Below are 18,980 nucleotides of genomic sequence, written 5' to 3' on the forward strand. Positions count from 1 at the left end.
AAACAACAGTGCTCAGGAGAAAAGAGGGACTCTCATCTGGCAAGGCGGAGTTTTGTAGAATCAGAGCAGCGGGCCCGGTTGCTTTCAACTAGATTGATCAGCGCTCCACCCCCCACGTAGCTGCTGCATCAAAGAAAACATAGAGTCTGTAACCAACCAGGGGACCGTCACGCAAAACACAACCAGGGAAAACAAGAAGAGAGTTCAGGAAGTCTTGGCACTAACTTTTATTTTACCAAGGTAGTTGTAACATGAACAGTGTGTCCCCTGTAAGACCTTTGAAGGGACACATCGCCCTGCTTTTTGTCCATCCTCTTCAGCGCCAGACGAGAAGATTGCTTAGATGTGGCTGAGGCCAACAGAGACAAGTGAATGCTAGCTAGCTTAGCATGATCAATGGCAGTGGATGAACTCTGTAGCATAGCTCCATCAAAAGTCAATCAATGCGCTTTTGTCCAACACAGTCCTTACCTGCATGAATAGAGGTGGGGTTATGTGTAACATTTGTTACTAACACTTTCACAAAACATTTGGCGAAGCCTTGAAGAGCGACTGCTACTGCTAATCTTGGTCAATCTAGGAAGAAAGGGAGAGGAGGTAACTGCTTGAGAAAACAAGATCCTTAACTGTATTTCTTTGAACCAGAATACACAGAGGAGTAACTGCAAATTTTGGAAGTTGAGCAAGCAAGAAAGAGATATGCTAGCCTGCCCATCTCCCACTCTTCATTATGCTAAGCTAATTATCTGGTTAGCTTCCTCCTACATGCACAGGACTCTACAGGATGTCAAATAACCATATTTCCCTGGGGAATTGGCAGGTTTCTTTAAGCTTAAATCATTTAATTCCAGTAAAAGCAGTAGAAACCACATCACAGTCAAATATTTTCTCTAAATCTGAGATCATTACTTGTACTATTGTTTTTTTTTTTTTTTGAGTACAAAAGTTTTGCAAACATCAAACCCACAGAGAGAAAGAAAAAATGACTCATAGAAGTGTTTGGATGGTGCTTTCAATCTCACATCAAAACCATAAATTATGACACAGCATCAACTTCAAGTACATAATTTCCTGACAAATGGCGTATTAAAGTTCACAGCCGGTGATTGGTGGGTTGCCATTTTGCTCTATTACAGCTGACCACCAATCATTTAGATGGTCAGGGTGGAAAGAGTGACAAAAAAGTCTCTTCATGGGAAATTCGAGTTTTGTGATTGAGTTCTTTTGTGTTGTTAATCATATTTAGGTGTAGAAGTGCCACCCACTCACACACTGATTTACCATTTACCCACAATACCCTGAATCTCATTTGCATGCCTTTGCAGACACTGTCAAATTAGGATCCATCACACTTTCCAGCGTTCTCACGCTGACTTTGATCTGTTTTTTTTTTTTTTTTGCCTCCTCACAGCTTTTTTTCCTCCCTACTGTTGAAGTCTTTTTGTCTTTCTCCCCTCATCTTTCTCTCACAGCTATCTCTCTTTGTGAGTATTATGTCTTCGGCATCAAGCAGACAGATTTTGGATGAGTCATCCAGTGCGCCTGATACCATCAACCTCCTCTGTCTCATCCTCTCCTCCCCTCAATGTCGATGCTCCTCCATGGCTTCCTAAAAGGGCAAAGGAGGGAGTGGCGTGTCTCAACATGAACTCGTTCGCTCTTCCTTTCCCTCTGTGCTTTCTTCTGCCCCCCTCACTTGAGACAAAGTGACATTTACAGAATGATGCTGCCTCTCCTTGACAGCCCCTGCTCTTTTTTGGATGGACAGAGGGAGTGATGGAAGGCTTGCAAAGAAGGACTTTTGAAAGGATGGGAAAGTTGAAAAGTGGGTTAGAGATTGGCGACAACAATAGAGGACAAGGCGAGCATTGAGGAGGAGCAAAGGAAGGGCCAGTAAAAGAGAAAGTGACATTGACACAAGAGTGATAACTCTCGGACTTTACTGCAGTTGGAATGAATCAGAATTTTATTAAATGCTGCTGTAAAAGGCTTTTCTCTTTTATTGGGTTGTCTTTTAATTTTTGGGAGGGGGGACTAATCTAAATCAACAGGAGGGTCTAAGAATAGAGCGTGTTTTATAGAGCTCAGTAGTAACCACCTACCTGTAGAACGGTACCCAAAGAAACAAGGTGTTGCAGTTGAACTCAACTGGGAATTTCACCTGGAATTCCCCCCAAGGTCAGAATTCCTACTCGGAAACTCCGAGATAACCTGACGAACCTCAAGATCCCAGTTCAAAATCATGTCAACACTTATATAACATGTTGTATTTGCACTTATTGTGATCAGCAGCTGAGACAACAACCTGTGCTTCGTTTGCTTTTACTGGAACGCAGTCCATTTGTGTATGACATCACTCACAAACACAGCATACATTTTCCAGTCAATTTTTCCATGAATGTTTCAGCTTTTTTTTTTTTTTAATTTCATTTTTTATTTAATACATGGAACATTTTACACCAGGAACCGGGCCAATCAGTCAGCAGATGAATCAGGATTATAAAATATTTGTTTCAGTGCAAAAAGATAACAGCAAACCACGGAAATCGACACAATGGTAACGCCGAGCTCCACCAAACAGAGACATCGCTGAGACACTGAGGGATTGTGGGTAGGGTAGTAATTGTCCATGACATCTTTTTCAGGGTGCATAATATAGGATATTGAGGCTTCTACAGGAGTGAGATAAGCCGCTTGAGTGGTCGACTTCAGATGGTTACGATGTTATGGCGAATAATGTCCTGGAGAATTTGAACGGGATTTTCATTTCCAGAACCTCACTGTTGAGCTCTTTACTGTCCTGACTGAAATACTCTGTGGTGTAAATGGTCATCATTAGGCTTTATGAAAGATCCCGCCCAGAAATCAGGTGCCAGATGAAGACAATATGAACACAAATGGTGTCCTCTCACATTAGATGTAAACTAAAATCTTTCACCTGAGCCGGAAATGTGTTTTCAGCTGAATCGCGGAATAAGTCTGATGATGGAATTTGTTGCTGTCATATCAGGTTGCAGGAAAGTGCTGCAATTAACGTTTTTTGATGTAGTCAACAGAGCATTTGTCAGTGGCAGCTTCAGAGTAAACACAAATTAAGTTGAAAATTGAAGGTTGATGAGACAGATGAAATCTGCGCTTGTTTTCTCCATCAGCTCGTCGCCATGTTTGCATTCAGCTTATTTATTTCACAGTTATCAGTTTATGGTTTGAGTGGCAGGACGGCAGGTTTGATAATGTGTAAACAGATTTTTTTTTGGGGGGGGGGCATTTCCGTTCCCCTCTCGTTCTTTATCTCCTTTACAATCATGCAAATCAAATCAGATGTAGTTTTTCGCCACATTTTTATTACATTTCTCCTTGTAGTTTGTAAATGTGCTTGTGATGCTGCAATAACCCAGTCGACCACCACAGGAATAAACTGCTTTCTCACATGTAATACTGCACTTTGAGGCTCCAGCCCACTCATCCTCAAATAAAACCAGATGGATTGATATTTTATGGAACAGCTACCATTTATAAGCAAGGTAAAAAAACAACAACATTATTTGTTTTGGCTTATCAGTTTCTGATGTTCTGTCTTTCAGAGACAGAGACGGATTCGGAGTCTACCATGTATTATGTCATCGGAGCCATCTTGTACAGAACTTTGGGCGTCATCTTACCTGCGCCAATGTAAGTACCCCCCACAAGATCGGAGGAACTGATTATTGTGATTGCTGTGGCCCTAAACCATTTATATGGCAACCCAACTTGTATTTCCGATTCAATCAAATTAAACGATCACTCATCTGGGTTCAAAGGGCTTGTAGGTAGTAAACCACAGGTGTGTTAAGGTTAATTTACGAGGGGCGCTGTAGCCTGGTGAGACCATCTGATCTCTAGATACTGTAGAGTTGAAGCCTGCAGCCACATGTGGAACCCTTCCTGTCTAGAACCATTATTGGAACGTTCTCAAACCTATCAGAACGGCTCTCCAGTCACCCAACACTTCTGCAGCTCCTGATTGGTTCTTGTAGTTGATGCAGCTGGCAGAACAAAGCACTAGAAAATGGCGTCACACAAAGCAACAAGTGGTGACAGTAGTAGAATAAACGTTTCTTGGCGGAAACGATCTTTTTCTGATCTGACGACAGGATTTGGCATGGGATGGCGTTGCGTGCTTTGTTACGATGACTGGCTGAAGGAGCTTGTCCGTCAAAGCACGTGCTCCGCCCTCTCCTGGCCGTTTATTTAGGATGTTGAACTGGTCCCACCAGGCTGTACCATGGCACGGGAGACTGTAAATCCCATGCTGCAATCTCAGGCTACATCCCTCAACTAAGAAAATGAGCCAAGTAGTTTTTATATTTTATTTTTATATAACCCTGCTAACTTACAGACAAACGCAGACAAAAACATGACCTGCTTGGTGAAGTTAAAAAAGACAGACTGCTGAGGAACTGCTGCTGTCTGACCTATGAAGTTTATAATGACGGCTTTTAGTGCTTGAATATTCCTCCGTGTCCCCACAGGGTGCATATCATCATTAGTACACACAGTAAAGAAATCAACCGGGAAAGCTGGCACAGCTCTATGTAATGAAGCGGAGGATTTATCTAGAGGACGCCTGTGTTTTGCTCCAAACGTTTGACTTTTGGTTTCCTAATGAAATATCATTAACAAAAATGTTTTACCATCAGATCGTGCCTGACTCTGTTGGATTGTAGATAATCAGGGAAGTTTTGCGCGAATATGCGCGGTGTCTCTCTTAATGGCTGACACGCTTGTGATTTCTGCAGGTATTCTATAAGTATGTATCAAGTATTTGTTTATCCTGTTATCACAACAAATTGAAAGTGTCTTTATGGATGGAATTGGCAGCAGCTAAACTTGATTTACAAGTACCAGCAAACAAAATACAGTCTAGACATAATTGTAGATGTGTTTCATGCGACTGACTCGTAGAAAATGAATGAACATGTTAAGCCATGTAGACGATATCGGGCATTGCATCTTATTGTATTCTTCCTGATCCTTATTTTACCTGTCTGCACATCTTATTTTAACACTTTCTCAGACAACTTTACATCTCCTCTGTTTTCTTTTGTATTTGATTTTAGTTTCCACTCTCACTTGCTTTCTATTTCTGTGCCGTTCCTTCTTCGGTTTCCTCCCTCAATCTAATTCCTCCCTCCAATTCGCCATCTATCTTTTCTCTCCTATCATCTCTTTTGCTCATCTCCTCTCCGTTGTCTGCCTGCCTAGTTATCAGACAAATGTCTTGCATCTCCCAAAAAAAGTACATTTCCCAGTGTATTGTTCACTTCTCCATTGGATTATCAATGGATTTTTTGAGGTGTGCAGTGGGCTTTGATGGGGTGCTGGTCTAATGGATCCTGAAAGTTGCAGAGAACTTCCTTTTCCTAAAATAGAAGTTGGGAGAAATCAGGAGGTTGTCAAAAGGCCACTGAGATATGGTGTTTGTGTTGGCCCAGGGCCTTTTTATTCAGGTCAGTACTCTTGGTTGGGGATGAGCTGGATCTGTGAAAATCCTTTTCTCCCTGTAGCTCTCCTGAATGCTAATACGTCCAGAGCTCAGCTCCGACTCGCATTGGCTTTGGCTATTTCATTAGATTTTATTCTATATACTTATTTAAACACAAAAAAAACTTTAAACCCAGCCTAAATGTGAAGCGCAATTATAAACAAAACCAAAAAAATGCTATTGTGTGCATTTGTGTCCTTGCAGTGCCCCTGCAGTGATTAACTCCAAGATCCTGACGGTGACGGTACGACCTGAACCACAACCTAGCGAGCCCATGGTGGCTGTGGAGCTCTCAACACTTTTCAATGTGAGTACAAAAAATATATGTTATCCTCTCAACAAACAACTTTGTGGCACACCGAGAGCAGCTCTGCTTAATGAGTCACATCAGTCTATCCGAATCCCATCAATAGAAGGATATTAAAGGAGGGGGGAACGTCACTCTTTTACCGTCATCATTTAAACTCCTTCCGCCGCCTTTCTAGACTCAGTGGCAACATTGTGTAACTCTCAAGAAAAAAAACCCCCACCTTATTTGCTTGGTAATATCAACAAAAATGTAAAATATTCCATATGAAGCACTTTCCATGCAAGGGTTTGCATTTTTATCACATTATTGTACACTAAGCAAGCTTGGCTCAGAAAATAAATTTGTTTAGAACTTTAAAGGATTTTTTTTTCTCTCTCTCTCTCTATCTCTCTATCCTGTCCCTGCTGACCCATGTTTCTTGAGTTCACATGAAAGAGGAAATGCTGCATGCTATAAAGTGCCATAGTGCTCAGCGAATTGCCTGAGTAAATGCAGACCTTTTTGACTTACTTATATTACAGTGTCTCCCGGTGCCTATTCAGTTTATATTACAGTGGAGTGTGTTATTATAAATGACTCATGGGGTGTCTTCAGCGGAAAAGGAGCAAGTTTAATGAGAGGCGTTCCTCGCAACCTCAGTGAAATGTGAGTTTTATTAGGCATTCTCCTCTTAGTAAAGGTGGGCACAGGTGTGAAAATGAGCCTGAATCATTAATAGTTCTCTCTCGACAACACAAACACACCCATCATGCAGTACATATATGCATACTAAATCTTTCTGATTGAATTGTCCTCTTGCTGCGTCAAACCGGGACCTCAGGGTCAAAATTATTGCACAGTTTCATTTTAAATACATTCTATTAATTTTGAACTCCCTGCCACTCTATCTCCCCGGATATACATTATACATAATTATGGCATTTCTTTTATATGCCGCTATCTTTCATCTTCTCATTATCCTACTTTTAAACACTTTTGGTAAAGCAGAAGCAGTGTGGGTCCTGATACTGATCCTAGTGAACTATTGATCGTATGAGGAGATGATGACACAAAACAGAACTGGACAAAGATCAAATAGGGCAATATAAGATCAAGAAGACTAGAGAAGTGCAAGAATGAGCCCTAAAACCCAGAAGTACGTAGGCATTATTGAACGTCCAGTGGCATGTCGTAAAGTTGATGGATTTTTCAGTCAGATGCTTAAAATGAGGCCAGTAGTTAAAACTAGCTTAAGATATTTTAGCATTTTATTCTATGGCATGAAGAAAACACATAGAGCTTGCTAACAAATGGTTAAACAAGGCTGAGGACAGACATCCATGTATTGATTCTTTCATACCATTGTAGAGGGTGCCAGTGCGCTCCTTTTTTTGACAGAGCACTGCAAATGTGAGTCTAAAAATGAGCGAACAAAAGTCCAGATACTAGACGATGCTGCAGATAATCCGATGTTCAAGTATCAAATCAATTTTATGCTTTAAAATCACTTCTTTACAAAAAAAAATGCATTTTTGTCCCAGCTTTTGGTCTGAGCACAGAACGTCTCTATGAGAGTGACATTGAAGTGTTGATGAGAACATTGAAATAATGGATGAAATTTCAAGGAAACATGTTTTTGTTTGTTTTTTAATGAAAAAGAGAAGCTGTGCCCATCACTTTTACACGCTCGTTTTTTTTTTTTTTTTTTCAAAATCACAGCACAAAGTATTCCGGTGGCCTTGAAGGGTGAGTGAAAATGTTCAGAAACATCGTCAGTGGCTGGCAATTTTATAAAAACAAATGCTGACGGAGAAAAATGTCTATGCTACAGAAGAATCACAAAGTAATTTTTTTCTGATGTAGAAATCAAAAATACTGTGTGACACTCTATTGAGAGTACATACTTAAGCTTTAGCTTGAAGGACGATTGTGGTAATTTTCAGCCCGGGCCAAATCTCGTGTCTTATTCGAATTAATCTGATAATTATTGCTGCTAGAATGCTAAAAACTATCGAAACAAAAGTTTCTGTTATGTTTGCTCCTGATCGTTATGGTGAGTGTGTGTGTGTGTGTGTGTGTGTGTGTGTGTGTGTGTGTGTGTGTGTGTAGCTCGATTCAGCAGATCTTTCTCTTTCAATACTGGATCAATTGCAATAATTTTGGTCCTTAGACTATTTTACCTCAAACACAAAGGGGGTCATTTTGGAGAAAAGCTGCAATTATCTTTTAATATTGAATGGATTTCAAATGCAATTCCATCATGTGCGTCTTAGAGCAACACATTTCCATTGTTAGGACTTGAGTAGTTTAGGTAGTAGTAGTTGTTTTAAAGGACCTATGAACGATCACATCAATAGATCCAGACTTTAGGAAGTACGCACATGTACGTCTTGATTAGTACAGCTCTTCATATTTGTCTGTAATCTTCAGACCAGGTTGATTTGGAAACATCCATGGTTACCTTGGTAACAGCTCGATCAGTTTTATAATACAGCAAACAATCCTTGCTGCCGTGTCAGAAATATAAGATGAGAGCAATTGATGTAGTGCAGACCTTTACAGGGCAGCCAAAGTTTTCAAGATGAAGGAGCGGTCAGTGGTGGCCTAGAGGTGAGAGGTGAGTCACAGGTTCAATCCCTCGACAGGTGTGAATGTAGCTCTGTGAGACTAACCCTCAATAAATAAGGTGAAATAAAGCTTTGAAGTTGGAGCTGTGCAACCAGTCGTCTAAGTGCTTGTATGCACAATGTTTGTAGGCTCCAGCCACCTTTGTTTCCTCAATAAATTTGCTCCTTTGTAAACTCAACCAGATGATATGCAGAGGTAGGCAGTCTGAGTCTAGTGTGCGGTGGCGACTCCACCGCCACACTGAATGGAAAGTGAGAAAGTAAAGAACCATTATCAGAAATTAGATTTGGTTAAACAGCAGGCAGCTGCACGGAATGGGAATTGGCCTCGGGAGCTGAACATGGCACTGCTCTGCTGAAAATAAATGCTGGAAGTGAGACACAAGAACAGCAGAGAGCACCAGTCGGCTTTCACAATAAAACACCATGTGCAGACTGTCTGGTGGCACAAGGCCAGAGAGGATTTACACCATGGACGATGACAAGAGGTCCGTACGGGACCATGAAAAACACTTGTCTGAATACCCCAGGTGAAAAATGATAGTAATAATTATAGACTCAAAGCACTAAAATCAAGAACCCCTTTGACTTTGCGGCCTTATTTCCACAAGCAGACAAACACCTTCAACACAGTTCAGATATGAATCGTGTCGAGGATGAAATAAAACGGCATCACAGCTGGAACGGGACCCCTGTGGGATCAATGCTAACTAGCTAGCAACCAGCTGTTTCCCCATATGGGGAGCAACAGTACGTCAAACTTCTTCTCAGAAACTGTTCCATTTTTAACAAAACCTTCTTGTGTAAAATTATATTTTATTTACAGGCAATGCTTTTTATGCCTTACAACAGGAAAAGGTCACTATCAGCTGACATAAATGCGATATCTCTAGAACATCCTTGAGGGGATTTCTCCATTTGCCATAAACAAATTTGTCAAAACTGATTCAAGGACAACCTCAAAAATTTTGGTGATCAAACGTCAAGGTCATCATCAAAGTCATACAAGTGTGAGTGCCGTATTTCAAGTTCATTTTGTGATTCTCTGCTTGGCATTTTTTTGGCTATATGCCAAGCTGTGTGTGTTTGCGTGCGTGTGTGTGTGTGTGTGTGTGTGTGTGTGTGTGTGTGTGTGTGTGTGTGTGTGTGTGTGTGTGTGTGTGTGTGTGTGCGTGCACGCGCATGCATTAAAGCCAGATCAAGCAAATGAGTGAAAGCAAGAGCCGTCTCCTGTCACACTCTTCAGCTGCACTACACTCAGCAGCGCTGACCTTGGCCGCTGTAGAAACACCCAGCTGCTGATGCAGCACCCTGGCAACAGCTGCCCTGGGCTTCATTCTCAGAGGGGGGAGGGGTGAAGGGGTCCGTGTGTATGCTCATGTCCTCACCAAGTGGACATCTGTTCTAGTCAGACCCCACCCTACTATGTCCCTGGTGGCCAAGTGTATGTGTTTAACAGTCACCCCTTCCTGTCTTCTCTCCCTCCTTCCCCCAGCAATTTGTCTTCTAGTCTTTTCAATTGCAAAATGCTGCTCTGGTTAATCAGCCATAAACCTTTTTGGTAATTTCACTTTAATCTGGTTTGCTTTCATCAGTCAGAAAGCACCCTCAAAGTTGCTCCATTTCATTTGCTAAATCAGGTTTTGAAGGTATGAATCAGAAACCTTTTATGACTTCCAGAACCGGTGTGGTCCCATTGAGTCACAGCAGCGTATCTGGTTACCTTATTCATAGATAATTGGAGCCTTATTGGTAAACACTGACCACTTGTGGCCTCGAAAAAACAGAAATAGCTATTAAGGTGTGAACCATTCTTATGAGCCATAAACGCTGCTGCAAACATGTTGTGCTCTTTGAGCGGCATCAGTCAAGCAGATGCTGTCATTACCGGCACTAAAGAGGGGGCAGACATGGTGGGAGTGCACCGGTGTCACTCTCTACAGTCGGGAACCATGTCTGCTGATTGATAGCTGAGTTCTAACAGAGCCCTCCACACTAACACACGTCCCTGGGTGTCTTAATGTCAGCCAAAGTGTCATCCATCAATCTGCTGCTGGTGCTGCTGTATATAAACTTTGCATCACATCGTCCTCTCAAGTCCAGCGATGCAGGCGGCTCCCGGATTCACTTATTCTTAGAAGATGAGTTCTCCAGGAGGGATGGGTGACCTTGCCTGTAGAGAACTAAATCCTCACAGAAGGTGCTTCTTTTAAAACACTTCTCATATTCAGAAACATTTCAGCAAAACAAAACAGAGGTAATTTAAGCAGATTTTCCTCAGGCTACACTGAGTCTAAGTGCAGTTCACTACAAAGTTTTCTCATGGACGTCTCAGCTAAAGAAATGCTGCTATAATACTATCTTCCATTAGGGGGAGCTCAAAGGCAAAAGTGCTGAATGCAGAACAATGACCAACATGTTGAGAAGAATCTATTTCTCTCAGCATCATCTCACAGCAGGAGTGACATCTCAGTTGCGGATATACGAGAGACGGTCTGACAAAAGTCTCAGTTTAACCCTTTCTATGCCTTCTTTGAGTGAAAGTCTATGTCAGCTTTGGCTAATCCGATTCCTGGTAAATGAGACATACAGGTTGAAAAGGCACAGACACACACTTTGATCAATGGGCTGAGGATCACCAGTGGAACAAGTTGTGATGAGTCAGTTAAAGATATTGATCCTTTGATTGATTTACGGCCTGAGTCACAGCAAAGCCTTCCCCCCACCACCACACGTGGCTGAGCTTTGATTACACCAGTTGATTCGCTTTGCTAACCCCCCCTCCAAAGATTGGCTTCTGGCCCCGGCGAGTCAAGGGATTAAGAATGAGCTGATTGCAAATCATAGCATCCCTGTGTATTTATTCCTCTCTGTTTTTATAAGTTATTACCATATTTCTACTTTTGCACACACAGGAGAGTTTTTAACAATGGATTTAATGAAGTAAAGAACTCTGTAGCACTGAAATGCTCTTGATGTGAGCTAAAGAATTGGAATGCTTTTCTTTTACTGTATTCTTATGACTTTTATTTGCTTGGTGTTATTATCCATGAAACTTTTTTCCTTGTCGTTCAGCACTGACTATTTGTTGTTCTTTACCTCATTCCCTTCTCCCTTCCATCGTTTTCTTTCATTGTCAGTCTACATCTCTATGTCTCTCCACCATCTGCAGAGCATCACTGTTTCTCTCTGGCAACCAGCTATTCTCTCTCTCTGTCTCTCTCTCTCTCTCTCTTTCTCTCTCTCTCCCCCCCCCCCCCCCCCCCACACACACACACACACACGTGTCCTGTGGAATGGCAGTAATGGCAGTCTCTGTCCTCTCATGTCTTGCAGGGTACATCAGATCCTCAGTGTGTAGTGTGGGACTACGGCAACCCGTAAGTTACTCTGAATTATTCTGCTTCGTGTGTGTGTGTGTGTGTGTGTGTGTGTGTGTGTGTGTGTGTGTGTGTGTGTGTGTGTGTGTGTGTGTGTGTGTGTGTGTGTGCGCGTGGGGGGGGAGGGATTTCTATCTCATTTTGTGCTGGTGCCCTCTGCCAGTCGGATTAATTTTATTAATGAACTGAAAACAGTATGATGAAGTTCCTGGTGTTAATTGAATTAGTCAGTGAGACCAAACAGCATCCTGTCTGTTTTGCCAAGTCACATATTATTAGTGTTGGGCGGAGTGAATCTCCTCACAGTATTGCTTCCTTCCATTAAATACATGTAAAAACTTTTGATACTCATGTCTAAGATATGGTGCCAGTGATGAATGAATTTCTAATACATATAAAATCATAATTTATAGGTTGCCCCCAATGGCATGTGTAAATAAAACATAAATCTTTTTTTGCAAATGTGAAAAAAAAAACAACACCATTTATCCAACTATTTTTAAAAGTTTTAGTCCTCAGGCTGGGACTGTTTTTAGCCACGCCTCTACATTTTCACATCAGGAGGTATGCTTGTATCCAGCTCGCATCATTGTGAAATAAAATGTGTTGAAGGATCCCAAAGTGAGTGTGTAACATCCCGCGTCGTCCCATATAAAAAGGTGGTATCATCATGTGTGAGAGCAAGAACTACATGTTTGTTGACAAAAAAGGGGACAAACTTTATACCGTATCAATCAAAGGAGTTGTCAGTATTCTTTTATACTCTTTGCTTTTAAACGACGGAGTGTTCGACAGGGACGCCACCTGCTAACTTGATTGGTGTGTGACAAAAAAAGTGAAGTGGAAGAAAGTCTGCTACCGGCTGTAAGGGGTTATATCACCACTCACTGATCCAGATGTGGGCATACTCCCATAATAAATCAATTCTCCCCCAGTTCTTCTTTATTAAAGCAACAACAGTAGTCCAATTTTATGGTCTAGCTATAATCTGGAAGGCAGCTATCATTTAAAAGTATGAATTCCTTCACTTTGCTCATCTTTTACGCTGGTTGATTTAACTTACACCACCCAGTCTTACGTTCTACCAAATGGTTTTCAATTTAGGCCACTGACTCTTTGACACTCATTACTCAGTCTAGTGGTCCATCTACCGATCCAAGCACAATCGATCATACTGTTATTGCCATTAACCCACATAATGATTGTAGTTTTGGTCAATAACAGGGATTTGGTTCCAGGCCATGTGGACTGTTTATGAATGGCCCACATCTTCTACCCAGTGCAACTGACAAGCGCATCCAGATATGTGTCTGTCACTATCTTTGAAGGGAAAGCTCACGTTGATGGTTTTTGAGGTTTGTGAGCAGGGGTCGCATGTTCGATTTAGCAGTCGCGCACATGGTTTGGCTTAAGCTTGTGAAACAATTTCATTTAGGTTAAATATTCATAAACGCCACACATTCTTTCCCATGATTCATTTGGGCTTTGACCTCATCAATATTTGATCAAATGTTTCCCTGTTGTTTGGAGAGCCGCTGTCCCCTCCTGACACTTAAAACCACAGGAACTTTTGATCATATCACACAGTCTGTCAGCAGACGAGGTTCGTTCACTTGTCACGGTGGTCTTTGCTCTTTCTGTCATTCTGAGCGCTTTGAGGAGAAGTTGAGCTTGACGGTTCATTCATCTGCAGCTCCATGGCGAGCGACGGGGCTTATGATTGTGTGATATGGTGGAAAACATGTTAGCGGACCTCGAGAGCATCAGCTTTTCTACAACATATGTGCTTAATAATGCTGCGGTGGATTTTCACAAGAAGGTCTGTGATGATAACAGTATCCAATTCAGCACCACTTCTTCCTCTGGAGCTCAATATGAGGGTCTCTGCTTCTGGAACTCCGCTGACCAAAGGACACAACTGAAGCGCAGGTAGAGGATAAGAGATTATTAAAACCCCTCTCGAACTACTCCCCTCTGCGGGAGAGAAACAAAGCCCGCTAAAGTTAATTAACTGGCCACCAGATTACGGCTGCAATCAAATTAAATTTGCACACGTTATGAGAGTCAGACAGAATATAAAGAGGCAAGGTGGCAGCAATATCTGTCAGCTCAAAAAATGAGGAGAACATGTATTTGCAGACCAACAGGAGAATGACACCCTGACCAACATCAAGCTGGGAAATGACCGCATTTCATTTAATAAAGTCTTTTGATATAATTTGTCAGGATAATAGCAGCAAAGCAAGAATGCCGTAATTGCAATCACTGTAGCTGTCATGAGCTGCCAGCTCCGGGCCTCAGCCAGTGGAGGAGATGTCTTTGTCTTCAGGCTCTTGTCAGCCATCCCTGCTCTGATGATTTGACAGGAGGAGACTGCTCTATAAATCTGGTGGCTCACACTTGACCACTGACAATGTAAGCAGCCTGCAATCATCACTGTGTGTCATACTGATTAGTGGGAAAGTGTGAGGCTGGGACGTTCTTCTCACCACCATGTTTTGTTTTTTTCCCCAATTGGTTTGTTAGCTCCACGAAGACTTTTACATCCACAATACGGCTTGAAACTGGACAAAAACAACTGCAATTGAAATATGTTTTCATTGAAAAGAAAACAAAAAAATTGAAGTAAAATTTGAAGTTTTTAAAGATCAGGAGTTGCATTTACAGTCTTGGTCACCCCCTCAAAATGTCTGTTTCAAACTAATTGCATTTATTTTAAAAAAAAAACATTTTGACAGACAATTCAATATAAAATTGCCCAACTTTTTTTCCCTTTAATATGCAAGGAAGGGTGGCATGGTGATGCAGTGGTTAGCACTGTCACCTCACTCCGGCTTCCTCCCACAGTTCAAAGACATCAAGAGGGGACGAGGCTGATTGATACTCTAAATTGACTGTAGGTGTGACTGTGAGTGTGAATGGTTGTCTGTCTCTATGTGTTGGCCCTGTGATGGACTGGTGACCTGTCCAGGGTGAACCCTGCCTCTCACCCGTAGATGCTGGGATAGGCTCCAGCCCCCCCGACCCTTAACAGGAATAAGTGGAAGAAAATGGATGGATGGATGGAACATGCAAGTAATTCTTTGTAATGGAAGGCCTGTTAACATCTTTCTTACCTTTCAGATCGGTTGCAATTAATGTCACACATCATCATTACTGTACATCGGGAGTATATTTGCAAAAATGTAAAAGATAAAAGCCTATTTAAAATAGAATGAATACATTGTTTTAATTTATTTGTTAGATTTCATGAATTGCTTTTTTTATTTAAAAAATAAAAGATTTTTCTTTTCTGTCTTTTTTTTAATCTGCTTTAACAAATGAACTCTTCAGTCCTCACACCTGCACAGGGAGCAGCATGTGGCATGTGTGTGAATATATAGCGTTCATGTCTTTTGCCTGCTGTTTGTACCTGTGCAGGGCAGTGGAGATGTTGGCTGCAGCTGAGCGTGAGCACACAAGCAGATATGAGATACTAGAACATGTGCGTTTTTTTTCAAACCCTGCGTTTGTTCACTGGAACCTGTCACCTCCCTCAACCTGAAGGTCTCTGTATCTGTGCTGCGAGTGTAGAGGCAGGTGGGAGACAAGAGTCGGGGAACGCATATATAGCAAGACGGAGGAAGGACAAACACGGCTGCAGCAGAAAACACGGGAACATATTTAACGGGTGCATCAGATGAGTCAAATTGAATACACATGCATTACCACCCGCAATTGTTCTAATGCACACAAGGCTAATGTACATGAGGGATTATTTCTGCATGGAGGCTCAAATCTCTAAAGCCTGCCGTCATCTCCATCAGCAGTGGTGGTCTATTTAGAAATGTGAAGGCAGTAGCTTTCTCCCCAGTTGCGCTCGCTTTCAGCTGGCCAACAGTTTGTGGCTCTCATAGTTCATCTCAGTATTTATGTGTGAGTGTTTATTTATTTATTTTACCCCTAACAGGCCCATATGTCGGCACCATCTGCCCACCCAAATAGTTGCACTCGCCATCCCTCCCCATGTGTCTGTCTCTGCATCCTCTTCCCAACCTGTTTTTTTCCTTGCCGGCATCACATAAATACTGTTTTTAGAGTGTTAGGAGTTCAGGTGTGAGGAACTACAGGAATGCTCTTCAGTCAAACAGACAAAACTAGCTTCACTTTGTCAATTTTGTCTGCCTTTAAGAGAACATTACACTCGACTTATTTCCTGGAGAGTTAGCACTACAGATCCCAAAACCTTAGCTCACCTTAGCCTCACTTTAACCTCTGTCTGTACGGAATAGGAACGTCCTTTTTTCTTTTTTTCTGCAGAAAGTGAATCTGTCAGCTCTATTTCTATAGTGACTTTCAATGCCAAAGTTACTACAGAGGAGGTTGCACTAATACAAAACAAACCCAGGTTTATACCCTGTGCTTTGATCTCACAGTCCATGTCTGTCATGTAAAAGATGAGCTGAAGAAGCATCACACGCTGTCAGAAACTGAGCAATCTCTTTTTAAAGCTTACAAATATCACCCATTAGTTGGAGCTATATGTAAATTTAGATGGATGGATGGATGGATAGATGACAGTAAGCCTGCATGGGGTTGAGGGTCATTTAATCCTATTTCTAATCCCTAGTGGTCTTCGGCTTGATCTGGGATCAGTAGTAAAAGACCCAGACGACCCCCCCCCCCCGGCTGCTTGGACTATCCATCACAACCACGGAGTCATAATGACCTGGTGTGCACCACAAGTAGCTCCAACAACCTCAATCTGACACGGTAGATTGCAGCTGGCTCAGATCTGGTGCCGCTATCAGCTTTAGCAGTGGCAGGTCTCAACCTTAAATGAAGTAAATGTCAAAGTATTCTGCACACTGGGAAAGACTTGCCGGACATGAATGTGGCATGAATGTAATCACATTTATTTACAAAAAGGCTTAGCAGTAACTTATGACCTTTAGCTGAGTGTGTGATGCCATTTTTCATTCTCTGTTGACAGTGTTATGACCCTTTCAAATGCCATATATTACTCTTCTGTGAATCATACATTGATGAAGAGACTAATAAGCAGTATGAATGTCTGCGTGGGTATACTTCTGAATGTACTGCGTATTAGCAGAAGCTATTTTCAGTCCACCAGTGCCATGCTCATTATAATGTGCTTATTATGTGATGTGTGTTATATTGTAGTCAGAGTAGTCAGCAGTGGTAAACAGTCATCCAACACAATCATTTGGACGCCCTCCATATTTAGACACAGTTTACTGCTGCTGGCACTCATTGATGAGATATTCTCACCATGGAAAAGTGCAGCGTGGATCCAGATGATATATGAGCCCCTGTCTTTCACAACAGCAGTAAGAGTTCAAGACAGATGAATTCCATTATTTTGACTGAAATTTCCTTTGGTGTCTCGCTGTCCTCCCTGTGAAGTTGCTTTAAAATTGCGGTTGATGCACCGTCTCTGCTACCGAATGTCACCAGAGTGTCAAAGTTCCCTCACCACTCCCTCTCCTATTCGCTGCTTGTGCTTAAAACTGGCATACTCGGAGGGATTTTCCTCAGATACACCTTGCAAACAGCAATTTCATTAGATCTTTCAGACACTTTGATAAACCACCAGACAGTAGACGCAATTGTCACAGCACAGAGAGAAATCGTTTCATCTAATTGGCAGGGCAAATTATTGAGAGCCCATATCGGTCAATCGTCGGTCGATCAATCGGAGCAGCCTTAATTGTCCCAAGCACCTCACCTCTTATCAAGCACGAGCAACAATTATGATACCATTAAATTGCCACTATATAAAGTGTAGGAAGCGAAGGCATGCCGTTGGGTGAGCTGGCCATGAGATGTAAGTGGACGTAGGCAAATAGCTTCCGTTAATCACGGCTATTCTGCTTGTTTTTTTCGGGGCAGGACCAGAATTCATCTCGTTGCACTGCAAATTTTGAAATCGTCTCTCCGTCATTGACCTTAGTGCTAAATTCTTAGTGTTTTTAATTTTCTCAGCTGTCCTCTGGAAACTCTTGAATTTGTCATGTTTTTGTAATGTTCTCTGTGATTTAAGTTTTCTTGCCGATTTGAAAATTGATAGTATTTTCCCACAATTTTTTGTGGGTTTTTTTTCTATTTACAAGTTTTCCGAAGATGTTGGGCTGTCTCAGCCTTCCACATCTGTAAATGTAATAGCCTGAAAAAGTATGGTAGGGGGTCCAAATTAAATTTATTTTAAATTTAACTATGTTTATCTTTTGTAACTATTGCTGAAATAGGATATTAAATTTATTTCTTTTAATGTTGTCAGATTTCTGTAAATCATCTCAGGAGCCCTCTAACGGTTCCTCATGGCACAGTTCACAATAAAAGAAGATGGGGTATTAAGAAAGGTCCCCAGTCTAAAATTAGCATAGCCTCCGTCATTTCACCATTCCTTCCACGTGTGCTGGTGTCCTCATCCCCCGCGTAATCACAGGCAGAATCTTACCAAGAAACACACACACAAACACACACACACTTAACAGCGTAGCCACCAGGAGGAGGGGATGAAGGGCTTGATCGGGCTTGCTCCACTTTTCCATCTGACAGAGCAGAAGGGATCAAAACTGTGTCAAACCGCGAGTCAGTGCGGCAAGAGGGAGTCGGCCAGTAGGGCTTAAGTGGGGCTCTGCCTCTACGGGTCGTTTCAGACGTGGACAGGCTCTTAACTCATTTTCCCTCAGCTATCGCAACAACCAGTGTGATCACGCGGAGGCTCTCTGGGCAGAACGTCTGAGTTCTTGTTGAGGACATTTGACTTTACTTCTGATGCCTTTGAGTTGCTGCGACATGTTGAGATCAGTTTTAAGTAACGAGAGTCGTAGCAGTTTCTCTCTGGACTTTATGGATGAACGTTGGCTGCCTGCACTTTAGGAAAGCTGTACTTTTGAATATGGAGGAGAAGGTTATGTAAAGCGGTTGATTTCTCGCATTTTTGGCACTTCATGCATTATTGATTGCATCATCATGTGACCATTGTAAGTGTAAGGGAGTACTGCACTTCACTCGATGGCCAGGAACAATCTTTAGAACTGGTGCGAGTGGGCGTAGTCTTCAATGTGGATATGAAGTGAGTTTTATTTTTTAGATTACAGGTAGTAAAAAGAAATACTGTCTGCTGTAAAGTGGAATATATAACCTCTACACTT

The 18,980-nt window shown here is 41.9% G+C and overlaps 1 protein-coding gene across 9 annotated transcripts in view; it reads left to right on the forward strand.

Annotated features, from left to right (window-relative positions):
- adgrb2 (adhesion G protein-coupled receptor B2) overlaps window positions 1–18,980 on the forward strand; it is a 243,011-nt gene that overhangs the window by 152,656 nt on the left and 71,375 nt on the right. For all 9 annotated transcript variants that reach the window (XR_015111309.1, XR_015111307.1, XR_015111310.1 and 6 more), the window contains exons 14-16: window positions 3,585–3,672; window positions 5,729–5,831; window positions 11,777–11,820. Coding sequence is in view for 5 of the 9 variants with exons in the window: in XM_086193955.1 (XP_086050081.1) it covers window positions 3,585–3,672; window positions 5,729–5,831; window positions 11,777–11,820 (235 nt within the window). In the remaining 4 variants the exon portion in view is untranslated. The remainder of the gene's footprint in view (window positions 1–3,584; window positions 3,673–5,728; window positions 5,832–11,776; window positions 11,821–18,980) is intronic.

Source organism: Aulostomus chinensis, chromosome 22, assembly GCF_037954235.1.
Source record: "Aulostomus chinensis isolate RoL2024-O1b breed Wild chromosome 22, RoL_Achi_v1.0, whole genome shotgun sequence".
Lineage (NCBI taxonomy): Eukaryota > Metazoa > Chordata > Actinopteri > Syngnathiformes > Aulostomidae > Aulostomus > Aulostomus chinensis.